This window comes from Gigantopelta aegis, chromosome 8 (genome assembly GCF_016097555.1).
Source record: "Gigantopelta aegis isolate Gae_Host chromosome 8, Gae_host_genome, whole genome shotgun sequence".
Classification (NCBI taxonomy): domain Eukaryota; kingdom Metazoa; phylum Mollusca; class Gastropoda; order Neomphalida; family Peltospiridae; genus Gigantopelta; species Gigantopelta aegis.
The window spans coordinates 33,355,029-33,377,425 of NC_054706.1; the positions used below are offsets into that span (position 1 = coordinate 33,355,029).

At 34.8% G+C, this 22,397-nt stretch overlaps 2 protein-coding genes across 11 annotated transcripts in view; both read left to right on the forward strand.

The window, feature by feature from the left end:
• The window catches only part of LOC121379310 (calcium/calmodulin-dependent protein kinase type II subunit delta-like), a 218,992-nt gene extending 197,329 nt beyond the window's left edge, over positions 1 to 21,663 (forward strand). For 4 of the 8 annotated variants that reach the window (XM_041507866.1, XM_041507867.1, XM_041507870.1 and 1 more), the window contains 6 exons: positions 1,305 to 1,322; positions 2,327 to 2,398; positions 7,544 to 7,619; positions 10,463 to 10,557; positions 11,698 to 11,812; positions 15,395 to 21,663. In XM_041507866.1, coding sequence (XP_041363800.1) covers positions 1,305 to 1,322; positions 2,327 to 2,398; positions 7,544 to 7,619; positions 10,463 to 10,557; positions 11,698 to 11,812; positions 15,395 to 15,515 — 497 coding nt within the window. In that variant the 3' untranslated portion in view covers positions 15,516 to 21,663. The remainder of the gene's footprint in view (positions 1 to 1,304; positions 1,323 to 2,326; positions 2,399 to 7,543; positions 7,620 to 10,462; positions 10,558 to 11,697; positions 11,813 to 15,394) is intronic. The other 4 variants (XM_041507872.1, XM_041507873.1, XM_041507874.1 and 1 more) reach the window with 2 other exon arrangements.
• Positions 1 to 22,397, forward strand: part of LOC121379308 (solute carrier family 43 member 3-like) — a 340,851-nt gene that overhangs the window by 305,278 nt on the left and 13,176 nt on the right. The window lies entirely within an intron of this gene.

Here is a 22,397-nt window from a genome sequence, read left to right on the forward strand (position 1 = left end):
TTTTAAAAACCAGGACAGAACTTAACCTCTCTAAACCAGATCCCTATCAAAACCGGACATTTGTCTTGGTCCCAAGGGTGTCCGGTTTAGAGGGTGTTTCACTGTAGATTGTTGTACTAATGTAAGAGTGATAACACACATCTCAACTAGTAGGTCTATTAATATTTACTTTGTCAGTCTATAAACCAAACAATATTGAAGATGTAAATTATTAATTTAGTGAATGTTTTTCTTCTTTGGAACAGGTAAGTAACAGTGTTCACTGCACATATCCAAACAATAAAAATTAATAATAAGTGGGTAAATACAAAATGATTGCACTTTCTGCCAGTTTGGAGCAGGCAAGACATTGGAACTACAAATTCACAACTGGTTTGTCCACATTGTGTGGATGTGAAATGAAGAACTTTTGTTTGACATGTATATGTGACACTAGTAATGCATATGATAAATTTATGACACCGTTTAAAGTTCACCAGGTGGGTAATAAATGATGCTATGACGTAATCCATGATTATGTTATGTGCCTATGTTATGGAAGTTCAGGATTTGGTGTTTGGGGTGGGAATGGGAATTTGGTTCTCACACTATCCACATAAATGAAAACAATGCAAATCCAGTTTTAATTTCCAGTGTCTTTAGTCTCTTTTTTTAAAAAAAACCCAAGCATTTAATCCAACATCCAATGTTTAGGTAACATCTGTTGGAAAAAAATATGTATTTGTTCCCATAGCCAGATAGCAGTCATTATTTTTTAGTGTTCACTTGTTTATCTATTTAAGAATTGATTAGTCACTTGTGCCCCCCCCCCCCCCCCCCCCCCCCCCCCCCCCAAAAAAAAAAATATATAAAAATAAATAATAATAATAATAATAAAAGGAAAGAAAAAGATTCTTGTAGGTTCCCATAACAAAAATATTTGTGGGAATCCAAATAGATTCCAGTAGAATTTGACAAGTAATGTGGCCTGAAGTTATTGACAGAAAAGAATGTAGGAAATGGAAACACATGAAACAGACAATTTTGTGTGAGTGTACATGTATGTATGTATGTATGTATGTATGTATGTATGTATATATATGTATGTATATATATGTATGTATGGAGTAACTCCTGCATGATGGGCAAGTAAAACGGAAGCTGCTGTTCTACGCTTTCTTTCATCATTGGTTCCTCTCTGCTGTGCTTCTGTTGTCTATACTGTGATGACTTGGTTCCATTCCAGAGTTGTGTTTATTTGTTTGGCCTGTTCTTTATGATATTATATGTTTTTATTCTGTCCTCTCCTTTCTTGTGTCATTCAGGCAAACCAGAGCTTGAGAGTGAGTATAGTGTTATTTGCAGTGATGTCCCTTTGATTGGGTAGAATTATCATTTGTTCTCCTGCTATGCAGTCCCCCCCACCCAGTAGTCATTTTACCCTCTCTTTTTGTTTGCTTAACTACCTACAGTATGAAAGGTTTGTGCACGGTAGCTTACCAATCAAGAGTTATTGCATGGTTGCTTAACATTTTGTTTGTTGATCATTTTCTGCATGCATTGCAAAAGATTGGTTTGTTTATTTGCTTAAGCAAATTGTTTGTTTATTTTTTGTTGTTTTTTAGAACAATTTCCCCATGTGAAAAATTTTAATTTTTTAGTAAATGTATTCCTGAAAATCAGTTGTATGTAAATTTGTAACTGGAATGCAGTAAGCAAGCCTTGCATAGTGTATGTGTACAAATGTAGGTAGATATCTTTAAACCAAGTTTTAAGTGGGTTTTTTTGTCCACTGTAGTAGCTCCTATGGCTGCAAGCAAAGCTTATAATGACTATCTTGTATAACGATATAGAATTAAAATAAATCTGATGTCGAGTAAACTGTAAAAAATCTCATTTATGTATCATGAGCTAATACAACCAACAATCTCAAATTGTTTGCTTTGTCAGTATACTTATCTCCCTTGTCAAGTCTGTGCACATGCAATATAGAGGGAGACACCGGCACTGCCTTTTCCAGGTACTGCACACATCATGACCATACACCATGGTTGTCTTAGCTCTGAGAATCATGAAGTGAAAAATAAACAAAAATTGAATTTAGTTTAATTTAAAATTAATTTTGCAATCCTGTATCAATTGCACATTATCCTTTCTAAATGTATGTAAAATATAATTAACTATTATATTGTTAACAGTTAACTGCAAAGTGCAGAATGAAATATTAACAAATGTTTTTTAAACATTATACTGTTATGATTTAACTATATCCAAAAACAACATAATACAACAGTGGATCTTGGTATCGTTAAAGGTCATTTCTAAATTAAATTCTGTATACAAATAGCGTTTTCCCGGACTTCAACTGTTACTCAGCGGACGATACAGCGGCAAGAAACATTCGGAAAACATGAGCTGAGTAAGCAGTTTTCATAGCTTTGTTTGTATTGTAATTCCACCTTTGTTGGCAGCCTCATCCAAGTCACGTAGTAAAGCAGTCAGTGATAGAGTTCAGTATCTGTTTTGTATGAGTTTATAGAATCCCCTAGTTTGTTGTAGCACTGTTTATGTGGAATCTTGTCCACATATGTGTTAGACACATGTGTGGTTAGCACATCATTGTGTTATTTTACATTTCAGGGAGGGATCTAGCTCAGTCGGTAGAGTGATCATCTCAGATGCTTGGCTTGTAAAATTGAAGTCCCTTGTTGGACCAGTTTTCTGATTGATTTTTGCCATCGCAATTGGTGCCCATGACGTACATGTGTATATATCAAAGGCCATGGCATCTACTATCTTGCCATGGGGAAAATAATTATAAAAGATCCCTTACGCCATCATATTTTGTTAGGCAAAATATTTACTTCTGCAGAATTGTAGAAAAAGGAAAGGATGGTGGTGTTTTTGGACCAGTTTTCTGATTGATTTTTTGCCATCACAGTTGGTGCCCATGACGTACATGTGTATATATCAAAGGCCATGGCATCTGCTGTTTTGCCAGGGGGGAAATAATTATAAAAGATCCCTTTGCTGCTAATAGAAAAATGTTTCTTCTAAGACTAATCAGATTGATAATGTACAATAGTTGATGATTAATAAATCAATGTGTTCTACTGGTGTCATTAAACAAGGAACTTTAACTTTATTTAAACTTCTATTGCCATAAATAATAACAAAAATAATGTCAACTTCTTGTAACTCTTGGTCACTTCATTGTCTAGCACTGAGACCTTCTTCATCAACACTGGACGAAATACTTTAATATAAAAATGTTAATACTGTTCTTTTATGATACTTTTTTTGCAGTATGTAATGTACTGTTATATTTAGGTAGGCTATTCTGAAAACAAATATCTGGTATATTTAGGGTTTTAGTTAGAGTATAAAAATGAGAATATTAAATGAAACTATATATATATATATAAGAATCCATAAAATATAATAAAATCTTCTTCGTCTATCCATTCGGTATATAAACTATTTTACATGAACAGAAAAAGATGCTTTAAAAGTAACAATTTTAGTATAAATAAACTATACTATCATATTTGCCATGTTTGTTTCATGTTAAATTGATTAATTTTATTAGACAGGTTTTAATAACAAAATATCTATCTAAAACTGGTGACTACAGACATAACAATAGTTATTTCCCCTTGCTTAGCATACTCATGTGATAGCTTATGAACGATACAAAAATATGTTACTTTTCTAATGGCAATGGCGTAAACTTTTATATTTAGCCCTAACGTTTAGCATTTAGGTCTATTTCTCACTAACTATGGCCTAGATCATTGAAACTTGTAGCCTATAGTTTTTATCTTTGAATTTTCATCTATTGTTTAAACATTATTTTTTAAGAATAGATTAATCCTGAATGTTAAATCACAAGTCATTTGTTTTATTTATGCCATCATTTTTTGTTAGGCAGAATATTTAATTCTGCAGAATTGTAGAAAAAGGGAGGGAGGGTGATGTTTTTGAACTCAGATATTGAATAGTTGCAGTTCATATCAACTTGAGAGATGAAAGTCTTTTGGAATTTCTCTCTTAATGCTACCTGAAAACTCTTCCAAGGCCCGTGCTCATAAACGTGTGTCTAGTGTCACATGCATGTCATTTGTATGGAAATTGCAGATGGTGAAAGATAAAGAATTAAAAAATTTGTAACTTACATATTGTTTTAAAAGATCATAGAATGATAAACAATGATACATATTATATTATATGGATATTAAAAAACAAAGCGTTCATGTGAGGGTAAACTAAACAATATGGTTACTTTGAAAAGGTTTTATCTGGTGAATCATAACATCATTGTGGCCAGCATGAATAAAAGAAGTCACTCCCTTCCCCCATCCTCTGTATGTGCCCACCAGTTTCATTTTGTTAGCACTGCTCATCACTGTATTGTCTCCATTTGAAAGACAATGGCGTTTTTCTAAAGTCTGCTTTGTGATAAAACACATACACTTGACTGTCATTGATTTGCATTTTTATCTTATTTTCATGTGAAGACTATTTTGCTTGTCTTGCATGTCTTTCTCTAACTGCAGTGTTATTATTTCTGTGTGACAGTGCTGTGATGTCGTGTGCCGTACACGCAAATATATTCGCGAAATAAAAAAGAACATGAACATACTGATAGCACTGCAGATTCAATTACATACTAACTTATTTCCAGTTAAAGCTGTGAATAATGTTTATATATACTCAAAATACATTCATCACACTTCAACTTATGTTTGTACATATATACAGAACATAATACTGAATAACTTTAAGATATAGTATTAGTATGTGGGTCTTGCGAAACAATGTTAGGGTCATGTCATGGACCATCACAGAGTGCATCTTTGACAGTTACTATAGATGAAGCTGTCATTGAAAGAAATTTGGTAAATATATTGGTGTTTTTCATTTTATTACTGGGGGTACAGTCCCGAAATAAATTACGGTATTATTATGAAAAATTGTCACTGCAAAAGTGTTTGCATGTATGGTATTTGGTTTTCAAGGTTCCTTTTCTTCTGGCAAACCAGTTTCTGTTGCCGATGTTATAGTGGTTACTCAAGATTGTTTCATATTCTCTTGGCAAAAAACAAAACTTGGTTTTGGCCGTGTTTTGATATACAGCCTAACACTGTCATACAATACAGGGCTTGGCCAGTTGGTTGCACCATCTGAGAAGAATATCAAATTCATTTGAAAAAAAAATTAAGTTTTAAGATATCATATACATGTACTGCCATGTATAAAAATGAGCATATTCATGTCCATTTCAGTTAATCTACACTGTCCAGGCAACTTAATAAATGTCTCCTTGCAAATGTGTGATCATATGTTCATAAACAAAATGAAATTGGGTAAAAGAGAGATAATTGGTCTTTATTGTTGACTACTTATTATTATAATTAAATAAATTGTAAAAATTAATGTCAGAAAATGTTTGTGTTTCTTTGGCATTTCAGTTTATTAATATCTTAAAACAAAAAGCACCTGGACTTTGGATTATTTAGACCAATTGCATTTGGACTGTAGTTTAATCAGTATGCTCTAGTGGTTTCATTAAACAAAAAAAGCTTTAACTTTGGATTGTAGTTTATACAATGGACTTCAGTTTTATATTGAAGTAGTTTATATGTACAATAGTGTGATTTTATTCCGACAGTGGAATAGTTTACACATACACTGGATCAATTCATGTGTTTTGATAGTCATACACAAAGTGGACTAATTCTCTACAAACAATGGACGTTAACTGTAGTTTATATGATGGACTGTTATCCCAAGTACTCAGTTGTTAGAGAGCCAGACGGACATTTAGACAGTTATAATCACTCTCTACCATCAGAGAGAAATATCTGTTGAAACAGTGGAATTTCTGCCAACTGCCGAGTAGGCAGTGCTTTGTGCTGTAATACAACAATAATCCTATGTTTGATGTCAAATACCTTTACATTGATCATTCCCACATCCGCTGATAACAAATATTTCAAATATTGATCACCAGTGCACACACACTACAGGAAGAAACCCATGTTTCAGTTCAATCTGTAGCTTTGGAAGTGCCCAGCATCATGATATAACATGACATGATTGTGCACATGGTCCAGCCGATCGACTCCCAATTAAAGGAGAACTTAAGTGCAGTGGAAACTCTGCATGTTTTGGATTATTTCAGACTATTTCACATCTTGCTGATGATGTTTGGGTACTAGATTTTTCTAGATTGGATTCTGAAGTTTATTGTCCATTATTGGGCGGGACGTAGTAGTCCAGTGGTAATGTGCCCGCCTGATGCATGATAGATCTAGGATCGATCCCTGTTGGTGGGTCTAGGATCGATCCCTGTTGGTGGGTCTAGGATCGATCCCTGTTGGTGTGTCTAGGATCGATCCCTGTTGGTGTGTCTAGGATCGATCCCTGTTGGTGGGTCTAGGATCGATCCCTGTTGGTGGGTCTAGGATCGATCCCTGTTGGTGTGTCTAGGAACAATCCCTGTTGGTGTGTCTAGGATCAATCCCTGTTGGTGTGTCTAGGATCAATCCCTGTTGGTGGGTCTAGGATCAATCCCTGTTGGTGTGTTTAGGATCAATCCCTGTTGGTGAGCCCATTGGGCTTTCTCATACCAGCCAGTGTACCTGACTGGTGTATCAAAGGCCGTGGTATGTGTTATCCTGTCTGTGGGATGGTACATATAAAAGATCCCTTGCTACGAATGGAAAAATGTAGTGTGTTTCCTCTCTCAAGACTATGTCAAATTACCAAATGTTTGACATCAGTGGATGATTAATAAATCAATATCTCTAGGGCTGTTGTTAAACAAAACAAACCGTTTGTTGTCCATTATATGTATATGAGACTCTTAATCAGTTACAAGAGTTATAATGTGGTAATAGTGGACGTCTTTTCTCATTTTCTGTTACTGTATGTTAAAGACTCCTTAATGCCATTTGGTAACAAGTAATAATATGGTAACAGTAGATATATTTTCTCATTATCTGTTACTGTATGTTAAGACTTCTTATTACTATTTGGTAACAAGTAATAACATGGTAACAGTGGATATCTTCACTCATTCTCTTGGCAGTGTTTCACAACTACCCAACAATCATTAGCCTCTAAACTTTGTAACAAGATGGTATTATAATCCATTCCATACAACAACGATAAAAGATGTCTTTGTCAAAATCATTGACTTGCTTTGTATGCCAAGTTTGAAACAACAACCACATGTAGTAATAGAGACTAACTTACATTACTCCTAATCAGTTAATATTGCAAACTGACCTAGATTATGCAACCATTGTTTTTCAAGAAGCAAGGAACTTTAAAAAACTTTCTCTGTCAATGAATGTGGATGACTGCAAAGTTGTCAAAACATGAAAACTCCATGTCAGTTTTGAACACAGTTCAATCCAGAACTGTTACGAGATGCCCAAGTTTTCCTTAGGCATCTATCACATGCATAGATGGGCATCATTTCTGCAGTCTCTCATTGGTCAGTTCACAATGACACACTACAGTGTTTCAACTATTAACAAGAATCTCTCTGTTTCAGCCCGAAAGCAAGAGATCATCAAACGTACAGAACAACTTCTGCAAGCTGTGACAAGTGGAGACTATGAGGCCTACACGTAAGTACTGCTGGGTGTCATAAATAATTAGTAATGAGCATCTCGTTGGAGGTGAGGGAACGGGACGGAGACCAGTGGTAAAAGGCTCACTTGATGCGTGGTTGGTTGGGGATCGATCCCTGTTGGTGGGCCCATTGAGCTATTTCTCATTCCAGCCAGTGCACAATGACTGATATATCAAAGGCCATGATATGTGTTATCCTGTCTGTGGGATGGTGCATATAACAGTGGTAAAGCGCTCGCTTGATGCGTGGTTGGTTGGGGATCGATCCCCGTCGGTGGGCCCATTGAGCTATTTCTCGTTCCAGCCAGTGTACTATGATTGGTATATCAAAGGATGTGGTACGTGTTATCCTGTCTGTGGGATGTTGCATATAAAAGACTCCTTGCTACTAATGGGAAAAATGTAACGGGTTTTCTCTCTAAAACTATATGTCAAAATGAACAAATGTTTGACATCCAATAACCAATGATTAATAAAGCAATGTGCTCTAGTGGTGTCATTAAACAAAAAAAACTTCTCATTGGAGGTGGGTTAACACTTCCAGTAACAAATGGGGAGGGATGTAGCTCAGTGGTAGAGCTTTTACCTGAGATCTGATGGGTCAAATATTCTTCTTTGAACCCACCTGGTTCCCATCCTTGTTCCCTCCCTTGTTCCAGCAGCAGGATGAAACTCAGTGTGAGAGTGCTCATCTGAGGTGGAATTAATCACCTGTAGTGGACTCAGGTTCCCCCCACCAGTCCCAACCAGTTCCCCATGACTGGTATATCAAAAGTCATGTTATGTTTTTGCCCTGTATTTGAAAAAAGAAGAGAGGTGCTGTATAATACATTTAAGGCATAATTCTAAAAGTTTTATGAAATCTCTGTGAATTTGAATGCTTTGAAAATGGAATGAATGTGTATGTCTGGTTAATCTTAGAAAACTAATGGTAGGTTCCTTGAAACACAAAACTTACAGCAACCATTGTCTACATCTGATGCATCAGAAGCCACAAGAGCTATCTGAAAAGAAGAGCAGAGTATGTGGTGGAATTAGGATTGTTTTCATATGGTATATGTCACAGTTCCAAATACCAACTGGGCTATTTCTCGTCACAGCCAGTGCAACACGACTACCGTATATCTTCGCCTATAAGTCGAATTTTTTTCACCCAAAAATTATTTTATAACTTGGGGGGTCGACTTATAAGAGGGTAAAAAAAATTCACCAAAAAATATTACTGTTTTGGGGATTATTTTACAAGTTTTACTGTTGAAGTATGCCATGTATTTATACTCAAATATGTTAATTTGACACATTTATTTTTTATAACCTATTTTTTTTGGCATTAGAACGGTTTTGGTTATGCGAAAAGGCGTACGATCTCACTCACATGCCAAGACAACAGTCCACTTAGTTAAATTAACAGTCATCACTAATAGTAAAAATGTAAACAATACTAACTACCTGTTGCCTGAGTTTATTTTGAAATCTGGTCACTGGCATTAATGGTTGTTCAAACAATGTTTTGGCGGTGATTAACTTCATGAATATTACTGAGCTTTCCCTTAAAATAGACTGATCTCTGCAGTTCACTATCTAGAGCAATAGGGACACACATCATTTGGTACAAAAACCAGTGTACTTTCCAGAGTTATCCTCCTTACATGTATTAATATGGCGGCAAAACGTGATACTTTCAGTTTTATCGTAGTGATCTGTTGTCAGTGTTTATAAATAAAGTTGTTGTCTGTGCACAAAACCATCTGTACAATACTATACAGTAACAGTCAAACAGCTTTCACTCTCTACTAAGGGAATATTTCGTTTTGATGCTATGTAATAATGATAGTTTGATTGGAATAGTCTGATTATATTGTGATGTACAAAACGTGAAAACCGAAGTTTGTAAAATAATTTTCTTTTGTTCAAATATTATTGTTCTCATGTGCTGAAAATAAGAAATATTTCAATATTTATAAGTAGTTTTTCATGGGTCGACTTATAAACGGGTCAATGAAAAAATAAGTTTTCAGGGCTTGAAATTAGGGACTCGACTTATAGCCGAGATCGACTTACAGGCGAAGATATACGGTAGTATATCAAAGGCCGTGGTATATGCTATCCTGTCTGTGGGATGGTGCATATAAAAAGATCCTTTACTGTTTATTTGACAGAGTAGCCCATGAAGTGGCAACAGCAGGTTTCCTCTCTTAATATTTGTGTGGTCCTTAACCATATGTCTGACGCCATATAACCGACCGGCCTCGGTGGCGTTGTGGCAGGCCATCGGTCTACAGGCTGGTAGGTACTGGGTTCGGATCCCAGTCGAGGCATGGGATTTTTAATTCAGATACCGACTCCAAACCCTGAGTGAGTGCTCCGCAAGGCTCAATGGGTAGGTGTAAACCACTTGCACCGACCAGTGATCTATAACTGGTTCAACAAAGGCCATGGTTTGTGCTATCCTGCCTGTGGGAAGTGCAAATAAAAGATCCCTTGCTGCTAATCGGAAGAGTAGCCCATGTAGTGGCAACAGTGGGTTTCCTCTCAAAATCTGTGTGGTCCTGAACCATATAACCGTAAATAAAATGTGTTGAGTGCGTCGTTAAATAAAACACTTCTTTCTTTTTCTTTCCATATAACCGTAATTAAAATGTGTTGAGTGTGTCATTAAATAAAAACATTTCCTTCCTTCCTTTCAGTTCCAAATATGTGGAATATTCACTTCTTAAACATAGTGTTTGGAGTATTGTTACATACATTTTCATTTCATTTGTTTTGATTAAACTTGTGCTTACATGTTAACATATTGATGCTTAATAATGTTTCTTTTCTTCTTTGTTTTTCCAAACAGGAAACTGATAGACCCTCACCTAACCAGTTTTGAACCAGAGGCACTGGGCAATCTTATTTTAGGCATGGACTTCCATAAATTCTATTTTGACCATGGTAAGGCTTGGTTATAAAACAGAAGCCTGAACTACATTATGTTCTTTGTCAAATATTGTACCTATTTGTTGAGTCCTTTCAATGTTTGACACTTGACATAATAAGATTAATAAAATATTTTGCAAAGAGCATAAAAGAATCTGTTTTTAAGCTAATTTGCCTGTATTTCTTAAATAAGAATTACCTGACTGGCCTAGATGCAGATGAGAAATTTGGTGTTAAAATCTTTGATATAAATTATTGGTTTATAATGTTTGTTATCAACTGATGTTAACACTTCGGTTCTAGCCACCACACCACCATTCCCTGAGCCATTACTTTGTGAAACTGCTTAATAGAGTCCGGTTAAGGAAATAAAACTAAAATATATATATAATATATAAAATACAGAAATGCCTTTTAAAATCTTCAATATAAATAAAAATATTCAAATAACCCATTCTATTGTTTGTGACTGATATTTGACCAAATATGAAGTACAGAGTTCTTTATGTGTTTAATTTTAATGGTGTGACTTAATTTTGGAATTCAGGGTCTTGGCACTTGACTTAACTTGTGACTTCATGGACACAAGACCTTTAACTTGGTAGTTCATGGATGCTAGAATTGACTTAGGGAGTTCATAGACACAAGACTTCACAGACACAAGACTTTACTAAATTATTTTTTATTTCACTTAATTATTTTATTTAATTTTCACAAGTTATTATTTTTTAATGACTAGTGAAAATAAAATAGCAATAGCTCTGGCCAAATACTGCTATTTATCTCTTGGAATAAGAAAATCCTATATTAACAGTTTTATCTCTTATACATGTACATATACATTTTGCTTTAAGACCGTGGGCCCATATTTTCAAAGCAATCTTGGCCTACGAAATCATAAAACTATCGTAAGCTATGACGTCACTATGGCATGTGCTGTAGTGACGTCACAACCTACGATGGTTATACGATTTCGTAACACTAAGATGGGTTTGAAAATAGGGGCCCTGTACCTTATGTGTATCCCGTCTCTTTGGTAATGAAAATTATGTTATGATATGTTCTTAATTAATTTGGAAGGTCATAGACCCAAGACTTGACCTGTCGACTTGTGCCTTGCTAACAAGTGTGGTGTAAACCTGTTTTTATTTTCAGTCTTGTCAAAAAACAACAAACCCGTGAACACCAGCATTTTAAACCCCCACGTCCACCTGCTGGGTGAGGACGCTGCGTGCATCGCCTATATTCGCTTAACACAGTATATAGATAGGTAAGTTCAAACCTTTCACTTCAAACGTCATGTATTGCTTATATTCGCTTAACACAGTATATAGATAGGTAAATTCAAAACACTTCATGCATCGCCTATATTTGCTTAAGACAGTACATAGACAGGTAAATTCAAAACACTTCATGCATCGCCTATATTCGCTTAAGACAGTATATAGATAGGTAAGTTCAAAACTCCATGTATTGCCTATATATAGATAAGTAAGTTCAAAACACTTCATGTATTGTCTATATTTGGTTAACACAGTATATAGATAGGTAAGTTCAAAACTCCATGTATTGCCTATATTCGCTTAACACAGTATATAGATATATAGTTCAAAACACCATGCATTGCCTGTATTTGGTTAACACAGTACATAGACAGGTAAGTTCAAAACACCATGCATTGCCTGTATTTGGTTAACAGTACATAGACAGGTAAGTTTAAAACTTCATGCATTGCCTGTATTTGGTTAACACTATATAGATAGGTAAGTTCAAAACTTTCACTTGCAACTTAATGAATTGCTAATATTTGGTTAACACAGTATATAGATAGGTAAGTTCAAAACTCCATGTATTGCCTATATTCGCTTAACACAGTATATAGATATTTAGTTCAAAACACCATGCATTGCCTGTATTTGGTTAACACAGTACATAGACAGGTAAGTTCAAAACACCATGCATTGCCTGTATTTGGTTAACACAGTACATAGACAGGTAAGTTTAAAACACCATGCATTGCCTGTATTTGGTTAACACAGTACATAGACATGTAAGTTCAAAACTCCATGTATTGCCTGTATTTGGTTAACACTATATAGATAGGTAAGTTCAAAACTTTCACTTGCAACTTAATGAATTGCTAATATTCGGTTAACACAGTATATAGATAGGTAAGTTCAAAACTCCATGTATTGCCTATATTCGCTTAACACAGTATATAGATATATAGTTCAAAACACCATGCATTGCCTGTATTTGGTTAACACAGTACATAGACAGGTAAGTTCAAAACACCATGCATTGCCTGTATTTGGTTAACACAGTACATAGACAGGTAAGTTTAAAACACCATGCATTGCCTGTATTTGGTTAACACAGTACATAGACAGGTAAGTTTAAAACTTCATGCATTGCCTGTATTTGGTTAACACAGTACATAGACAGGTAAGTTTAAAACACCATGCATTGCCTGTATTTGGTTAACACAGTACATAGACAGCTAAGTTTAAAACTTCATGCATTGCCTGTATTTGGTTAACACAGTACATAGACAGGTAAGTTTAAAACTTCATGCATTGCCTGTATTTGGTTAACACTATATAGATAGATAAGTTCAAAACTTTCACTTGCAACTTAATGAATTGCTAATATTTGGTTAACACAGTATATAGATAGGTAAGTTAAAAACTCCATGTATTGCCTATATTCGCTTAACACAGTATATAGATATATAGTTCAAAACACCATGCATTGCCTGTATTTGGTTAACACAGTACATAGACAGGTAAGTTTAAAACACCATGCATTGCCTGTATTTGGTTAACACAGTACATAGACAGGTAAGTTCAAAACACCATGCATTGCCTGTATTTGGTTAACACAGTACACAGGTAAGTTCAAAACACCATGCATTGCCTGTATTTGGTTAACACAGTACATAGACAGGTAAGTTTAAAACTTCATGCATTGCCTGTATTTGGTTAACACAGTACATAGACAGGTAAGTTTAAAACACCATGCATTGCCTGTATTTGGTTAATACAGTACATAGACATGTAAGTTTAAAACACCATGCATTGCCTGTATTTGGTTAACACAGTACATAGACAGGTAAGTTTAAAACTTCATGCATTGCCTGTATTTGGTTAACACAGTACATAGACAGCTAAGTTTAAAACTTCATGCATTGCCTGTATTTGGTTAACACTATATAGATAGGTAAGTTCAAAACTTTCACTTGCAACTTAATGAATTGCTAATATTTGGTTAACACAGTACCGTATATCTTTGCCTGTAAGTCGATCTCAGCTATAAGTCGAGTCCCTAATTTCAAGCCCTGAAAACATTTTTTTTTTTTGACCCATTTATAAGTCAACCCATGAAAAACAAGGTATGAATATTGAAGTATTTCTTATTTTCAGCACAAGAGAACAATAATGTACAATATCTGAACAAAAGAAAATTATTTTACAAACTTCGTTTTTCACGAAATATTCCCTTAGTAGAGAGTGAAAGCTGTTTGACTGTTACCGTATGGCACTGTACAGCATGGTTTTGTGCAAAGACAACAACTTTATTTATAAACACTGACAACAGATCACTACGATAAAACTGAAAGTACATGTATCATCGGTTAATCACATGTTTTGCCACCATATTAATACATGTAAGGAGGATAACTCTGGAAAGTACACTGGTTTTTGTACCAAATGATGTGTCCCTATTGCTCTAGTGAACTGCAGAGATCAGTCTATTTTAAGGGAAAGCTGGCCTCAGACCACAATTAATTTTGCTATATGTTTCTATATAGCCTTAGTGGCTATAACATTTTTATTAATATCAGCAGGCCCGTGAAGTTTTGTATGTACCTTTGCCTGCATGGGGGACACATACCCTGAAAAGGACAACCCCTGTTGTCCAGCTCTTTCTCCCAGCATATTGGTTTAAACAGACACACCCTCTAAACCAGGCCAGAGTACACCCATTTTACACAAAAAGCATTACTTTTGCATGGGCCGGAATTACCACAAACAAGTCTTCAATGTCAACAAGTTACACATGTTTACAAACTACATGCTATCCCCTGTCACTTCAGTCAAACAGTTGCCACTTCATAGCTGTCTGCCATGAAATAATCAGTCAAACAGCAGACTACTTGCGTGGTCAAATTTCCGGATTTTGGACAACCAAATGGGAAGATAACTGTAATCTGAGGCCAGCTCAATAATATTCATGAAGTTAATCACCGACAAAACATTGTTTGAACAACCATTAATGCCAGTGACCAGATTTCAAAATAAACTCAGGCAACAGGTAGTTAGTATTGTTTACATTTTTGCTATTAGTGATGACTGTTATTTTAACTAAGTGGACTGTTGTCTTGGCATGCGAGTGAGATCGCACACCTTTTCAAATAACCAAAACCATTATAATGCCAAAAAAAATAGGTTATAAAAAAATAAATGTGTCAAATTAACATATTTGAGTATAAATACAGGGCATACTTCAACAATAAAACTTGTAAAATAATCCCCAAAATGGTAATATTTTTGGGTGAAATTTGTTCACCCTCTTATAAGTCGACCCCCCCCCCCCCCCAAGTTATAAAATAATTTTTGGGTGAACAAAATTTGACTTATAGGCGAAGATATACGGTATATAGATATATAGGTAAGTTCTCTTTTGATACAAATAATTCAATTCCATGCACTTATCTTTGCATAACACACAATGGCCAATGTGTATTTTTGTGCTGGGGTGTGATTAAAAATGTGATTCATTCATTCATTCATTCAATGTACTCTAGTGGTTGTGTTAAACAAAATAAACTTTAACTTGTTATATATTACAGAAACGGCCTTCCTGTAACAATGCAGTCGGAAGAAACCCGCGTGTGGCAACGTAAAGACGGGAAGTGGCAGAACGTGCACTTCCATCGGTCGGGCAGTGCGTCCGCTCCACACGGAAAATAGTCGGCCTGTCCCGTGTTTACTTGTGAACAGTTTTAGCTTTCTTTGGGCAACTTGTTTGCCTGCCAGGTTGTCTTCAGCACACCTATTTTTGCATGGTTTGATGTCACACATCATGGAAGCAGTTTTAAAATTCCACATTTATTTTGTTTTTCGAATTTGACACAACAGCCGGTACAGACATCACTCTACTACTACTACTACTACTACGGCTGCCAGTGGTAAAAAGCCGGACATGTCAGACAGCTGGGAGTGATGATGACCGTATATACACAAACACACTGACTAGCAGACTGAAAAGTCTTTCATTATGCAGGTTCTTAACATGTGGAGAAGTGATAAGCCAGTTTATCCTTTGTTAGCCAATGTATAATTGGTTGGTTGAAAGGCCAGACTTTGGCTGGATAGAGCTGTAATTGTTAGCTAATGTTTGATTGGCTGGTTAAGCAAAAGGGGGGTTTGGCTGGAAAGAGGTGTGTCTTCATTAGCCAGTGTTTAATTGGTTGGTTGAAAGACAGACTTTGGCTGGATAGAGCTGTAATTGTTAGCTAATGTTTGATTGGCTGGTTTAGCAAAAGGGGGCTTTGGCTGGAAAGAGGTGTGTCTTTGTTAGCCAATGTTTGATTGGTTGGTTAAAGAAACTGGGACTAGGCTGGAAAGACTTGTTCTTGTTAGCCAATGTTTCAGTGAATGGTTCAAAAGGGGGCTTGGCTTGAAAGAGCTAGATTTAATAAAATGAAATATGTATGGATTGATATTACTGAACAAATGGTGAGAAAAATAAGAAACTGTAAAACGTTGTTTTAGAAAGGTGAAATAAAAGAAATCCTTGTTAATATTATTATCATCATTGTGCAATAGTATTCTGTTCAGATATTTGTGTTTTTTGTTCTGTTGCCAGAATTTTACGATCATTTCACTTAAATAATTGCTAGTTGAATACTTTTGTTACAATAACAATTAGGTTAAGAGGTTAACTAACCATATTTTTCGAATACAAACTTTAGGTTTGAAAGCTTTTAGCTCTTGAAATTAGTATCTTGTTTTATGTCTTGACCAGTTTGGTGAATTAACCAAAGCTATTCAAAACTTTTTTTGTGTAGGTGCAACAACTGTAGATTTGTTGTTGTCACTTTATTACTAGTTTGTTTGCAATCTGTGTAGCTTCTATTATTACTATTATATTTGCTTAGATACTAATGACCACAACTCTAAACATTGTGATAATTTTAACTGATCATAACCATGCACATGCTCAGTAGTAAGCCTAATAGAATAATGGATGAAGAATAAATTTGTCATAATGTTAAGTTACATGACACATTGTTTCAAATTGAGTGGAAAACTTCAGAGTGTTTCCTAGTGACTTGATGTTTTTGCTGGGTTAGAATGGTCTATCTAAGGATGGAGTTTCACCTATTTGATAACAGGCCACCACCATCTATTTTAGAATGGGACTTGCTCCATGTTGGGTTATGGACTATTTTACGATGGGACCCCATCTGACTGACAATGAATCGTGCATGGTGAACATTCAGAAACTCCTTGGATGATTCATGAATAATATTCTTCTCTCGAAACATTAAGTAACTTAAGTTTGTTTTCGTAAATCATCTTTCCAGCTATATTTTGAGTTAGTTCCACAATATCAATAAAATATGCCAAAACATGAAAATGTCAATACCATAAGTTTAACAACAATGAACATCTATTGCAGTTGCAGTTAAAAAGATATTATTATGATCACAAATTGCTTTATTTTGGCTTCTTCTTTTTTCGTTTTTTAGGAGGGGCAGGGAGATGTGTTTTCAGTGTTGAATTTGAGGCATACAGACATATTCAAACAATAAAAATGTAAGCAGTTAAAGTAAAGACATGCTGTCTTAACCAACCTGATTTATTTCGAAGGCTTTATAATTAAGAATTGTTTTCTTGATAACTTGTATTCAGGATTATCATGTGTACTAAATCTCAACATCACATGTAGGTTGTGAAATGAACTGTGGCGTTAATATAAGCTACCTATTGATGGTGCAGCATGATTAGCTCACAAATCAAATAAGGTAGGATGCTTTAAAAGGCACGTCCTCAGATTCTGGTTGGAGTTATCTCCCTTACTTGTAACGGCCAATGTTGATCGCTGTGAAGCATATCAGTTGTTTAGCACCTCATTAAATGTTCACCTGAATGTTCGCTTTGTTTAATACAGCAATTTTTTTATAGTGATTGGTTAATATATGTTGCAGTTCTGTTCTGTGCAGTGATTGGTTCATCAATATTGCTGCATTCCCCTTCCCCCACTAAGGTGTTTTATTATTGGCTGGCTATTTATATGCTGGGATATACCTGGTATTGAAGTTTTGATGTACCGTAAGCATTCACAGGTATTAAATAACTGGCATATGTCATAATCCTTGTATGTGTTTTAACCAGCTACTTAGCTATGTGGCATTGGAAAGATTTTAATATATTTAGATTTGTTACTCAAACTATGTCATGTGAACAAAAATAAAAACTGTTCTTATTTGTGGTTTTTGCATTTTATGGCAGGCTTATGTAAATATTGCCATTTTTATTTAGATTTTTATTATCATTTAATATTGGCAACTTATATTTTATTTGAACTATTTTAGGCTTTATCTTAAAATATATTGTATATTCTGCTGTTGTCTGTGTGAACAGAGTTGGCTCCTATTTACCTCCATGTCATATTGTACATTTCCTGATGGTTTTAATCTTTTCTTCTTGCTTTTTTTTTTTTGGTCTCATTTTTATGAAGTAAAAAGGTGAAATATAGGGATTACTTTTCTGATGTTTAAGTTATGTTTTAGCTCCATATCTCACAAACTATAAAATCCTACATCAATGAAACTTGGTTTATTGTTGCACCTGTGGATGTTCATCACAATATATGGGGGAAAAAAAGTTATTAAATGTATTTATTTAAGATACTTTTGCATTTAACTCAATATCATATATCAATGAAACTTGGTTTATTGTTGCACCTATGGGTGTTCATCACAATACATGTGAGGAGAAAAGAAAATTGAACTGAATGTTTTTAATTGAATTTTTTTTTAAAGCTTAATTTATTTCATTTAAAAAAATTTTATAGATTTGTTTTAACATGCATTGAGATGGACATCTGTCTATGCAACTGTCAGCGATATTGAATAAGGCGAGACATGTACTTCTGGGGAATTCTGGTTATTACCACATTATAAGCAATGATAAAATATTTATAAAAGTTTTGTTCGCTTTTAAAAATATATTTCATGGTTATGGGAAGGGATAAGCTGTTAGGGTATAGCACATTATTGATATTTATATGTATATGTATATTGGTCCATTAATACTGAAAGTAATCTTTTGAAAATTAAATACATTTTGAATTTAAAAAAAAGAGTCCAAGATTTAGCATTCATTGAAATGTTACTGATGCATCTGGCATTCCATGGTGTGTGTGATTTCACACTGTTCCTGTTTGGACTTCGCATTTCCCAAAGAAACATTCACAAAAACATGTACGGGGTCTGCACATATTTGATTCAGCAAAAATTGTGGTTTCTGCCTGAAACCTTAGTGGTATAGGGGCATATGAAAATACTGGGGGTTTTGTGGTCTGAGAAAACATCCATGTGTTTACTGCACACTATGGTGTTTGGTATTTACTGACAGCAGTAGTTCTAACTACAGCCAATTAATTGGCAAACTAAACACCCTTTTTCTTACTTGGGGATGGAGCAAGATAAAAATTTACGTCATAGTTTTATCAGGTTATATCTTATGATACTATTATAATGCTGCATAGTAAACATTATTGTTATTTATAGATGTGGACTGGTCTTCTTTTTTTTTTCTTTTTTTTTTGCAATAAATGATGAAGTAGACAACATTGTGCATTGTGTACTTACTGTGGTACATACAGTATTTTAATTATATGTTTTATTGTGATATGGTAGCCATCAGCACTGAAGCAAACACTTTCTTTGAGAGGGTGGTTGTGCCATGTTTAAAGTCGCTATCCCTAGTTGCTATGGTAATTACTTCTTCTGTTTCGCAGGACAACCAGAAAAACACACAATTTGCCCATGTATATAATTTAAGTAATACATTGTAAGTAACTTTAAATTAACAGTTAAATAAAACCCTATAACAATCCGAAATATTTTACGCTGTCTAATAATGAAGGTGAGTGTCTTTGATGATTCAAAACCAATGTTTATTACTACTGTAGGGAGAAGAAACAAAAACAGCTGTTTAAATAATGCTGATTATGTAATCTGCATTCTCGATATGCTAAATTAGCATTTTAATGGTAAACTGTTTGGACTGGGAAAACGCCCGGAGAAGGAGCTGTCACCTTTTGCTCCCATTGAAGATATAGAGTTTGTTGAAAATTTTGATGACCGTATGCGACAGTCTTTTACAGTTAAGCTATTAAGAAAAGCATTAGTATTGAGGTGTTGTGTCATCTCCAGTTGGACCGGGTTTGCTAAAGGAAGGAATTTGAGAGCCTGATTGTTGGGTTCAGAAGTGTGTAAATCAATTTGCTCACAAGAATATCCACTTCAACTTACTGCTTTCTTTTTTAAATTCCTGATTTTCTTTTTCTGTCATAGTGTATACATGTATGATCTCAATGGGGCAAAATTGACATGATGTGCATAAATATCTGATGTGAATTGACATAATAAAACAAACTATTTGCAATTTATAATGGTTTCACTCAAATTATGCCATTTGCAATCTTTAAACAAAGTGATGTTTTCTTGTGTGTGGTTGGGTTTTTTGTTCCATATATAAAATTGTTGTAAATTTCTGTAGCTAGGGTGTAGTATGTATTTTGTACTTTTCTCAATTTTTTCAGAACTTGTGCTGCATATATATTTGTATACTTAATATATAATATATATTATATATATAATATACTTTTCTGGGAATGACCTTTTTTGACATTCTCTAGATTTACAAAGCCTGCCATTCTTATTGAACATAGTACAAATCTTTAACTTATTACAATGCTTTATCTATTGATGTTGATTTGATTGTGTTTTTTCTCTCTGTTTTACCCCTATAGTAGGGAGAGCAATTTTGCAGCACTTTTCAATTCAGGAGTCATATTGCATTTTAGATGTGCTTGTTGTGCCTGTATAATAAGGATGTATAAAAGGAAACTTTATTTGTGTATTTGTTTTTCTTGTTCCACAAGTTGTATTGACTGGGAACAGGAACTCTATTTACGTGCCCATATCCACAAAGGTTCAGGAACACCCACCCCGGACCCAGTCTCTGACTTCGCCAGTGGCCCATTCCGGGGTGGGAAGGTATTGACTGGATACCTGTATCTCAATTTCAACCCTTAATACTAACAGCAGGGCTCTCATTTGGCATTGACCCCTTAATTCGTATTATCTGTTTGGTTGGAAATGAGCTACTCCAGTTAAGTGTCATCTTTGCATTTATCATCAGTCTCATCCCTGTGACTTCATATCTTGGTCAAAACTCTCTGGGAAGGCCAGATGTTGTATCCATGACAGGCATGCTTAAATACATGTAGTTCTCAGATGGAAGCATACCCAAAATTATTCCTACCCACACCCCTGTAACTTGCAGTCTGTAATCGGTATATGTTAAAATTTGTCTGGTCAATGTATTGGAATGGATTTAGTTACACTTATACTACAGTTGCTGTTTGTTTTACTAGTCGGTATGTAATGAAACATGTTCCTGTTCTTTGTTTTAAATTTAATTTGATAACAGTTGAAGCGACTCTGTTTTCATTATTTATAACTAGGACTGTTTGAGGATGAGGGATTAAATATCACATTGAAGTTTCTTGTCTAGCAGATTCTGTCTTCCTTGTTTCTTTTAAAGAACTTTAATAAATCTTGCCTACTGGTTCAACCGGTTTCTTATTTATGTAGGCTTAAAAATGGCCACTGCTACCTACTGCTGAAATTAAACAAATTAATTTAACAATAAATTGTATACTTTTATAAATTGTATAATTGTAACACATTTGAATTTGATTATCATTAACTTTAATGTCATAATTTTGGGGTATGTGAATTGAGGCTATATCCTGCTTGTGGGACTGCACATATAAATGGACTCCTTGTAATTAAATAAAAATGATAATCTGTCATAACACTGAGGTTTGTTCTTACATTTTAGACCACATATTCCAGACCACATATTTTAGACCACAATTACCATATTAAAATAAGTTGCAGTTACTGTTACAATTGATACTGGATCAGATTAAAGGAGTACTAAATGTTTGTTTGCTTCGAGTGTCTGTACACAAAAGAATTGGTAAAACGGTAAACCATCAAGATTGAGGTTATTGGAATGTCCATAGATGAAGTGCCGTCAATACTGAAAGGTTGTGTTTTTTTGCCAGAGGGTACTGGGAGTGAAATGTTGTGCCCTAAAATCCTGGCAATGAAATAATGCAAAGTGAAACCTCTAAACTGGAAACTGGAACCTCGGTAAACTGTACAATCTGTGTTACGTGTTAAACTAATGAAACTGCTGTTCACATTATGTCAAAGTGTGTGAAACACAGGGTCAGATTCCAAAACATTGCAAAACCTAGATCCACCTAGTAAAAGACATTTATGGACGGTTTTATATTTATCACATATCTTCAAATTATTTTCTGGCAAAAAGCCTGAAAGGGACAGTTAAAGCAAGAGAAGATGGGGAGAACATACAGAATGACATAAGATAGGATAGCAGTGGAAACAAATGATGATGGAAAGAATTGAGGAAATAATGTATCATTATGATGGAAAATCATCTCCTTGTAAGAATTTGTGATGATGATGGCTGCTTGTGAATACAAGGAATATTTAAATTTTAATACCACTTTAAAGTGAG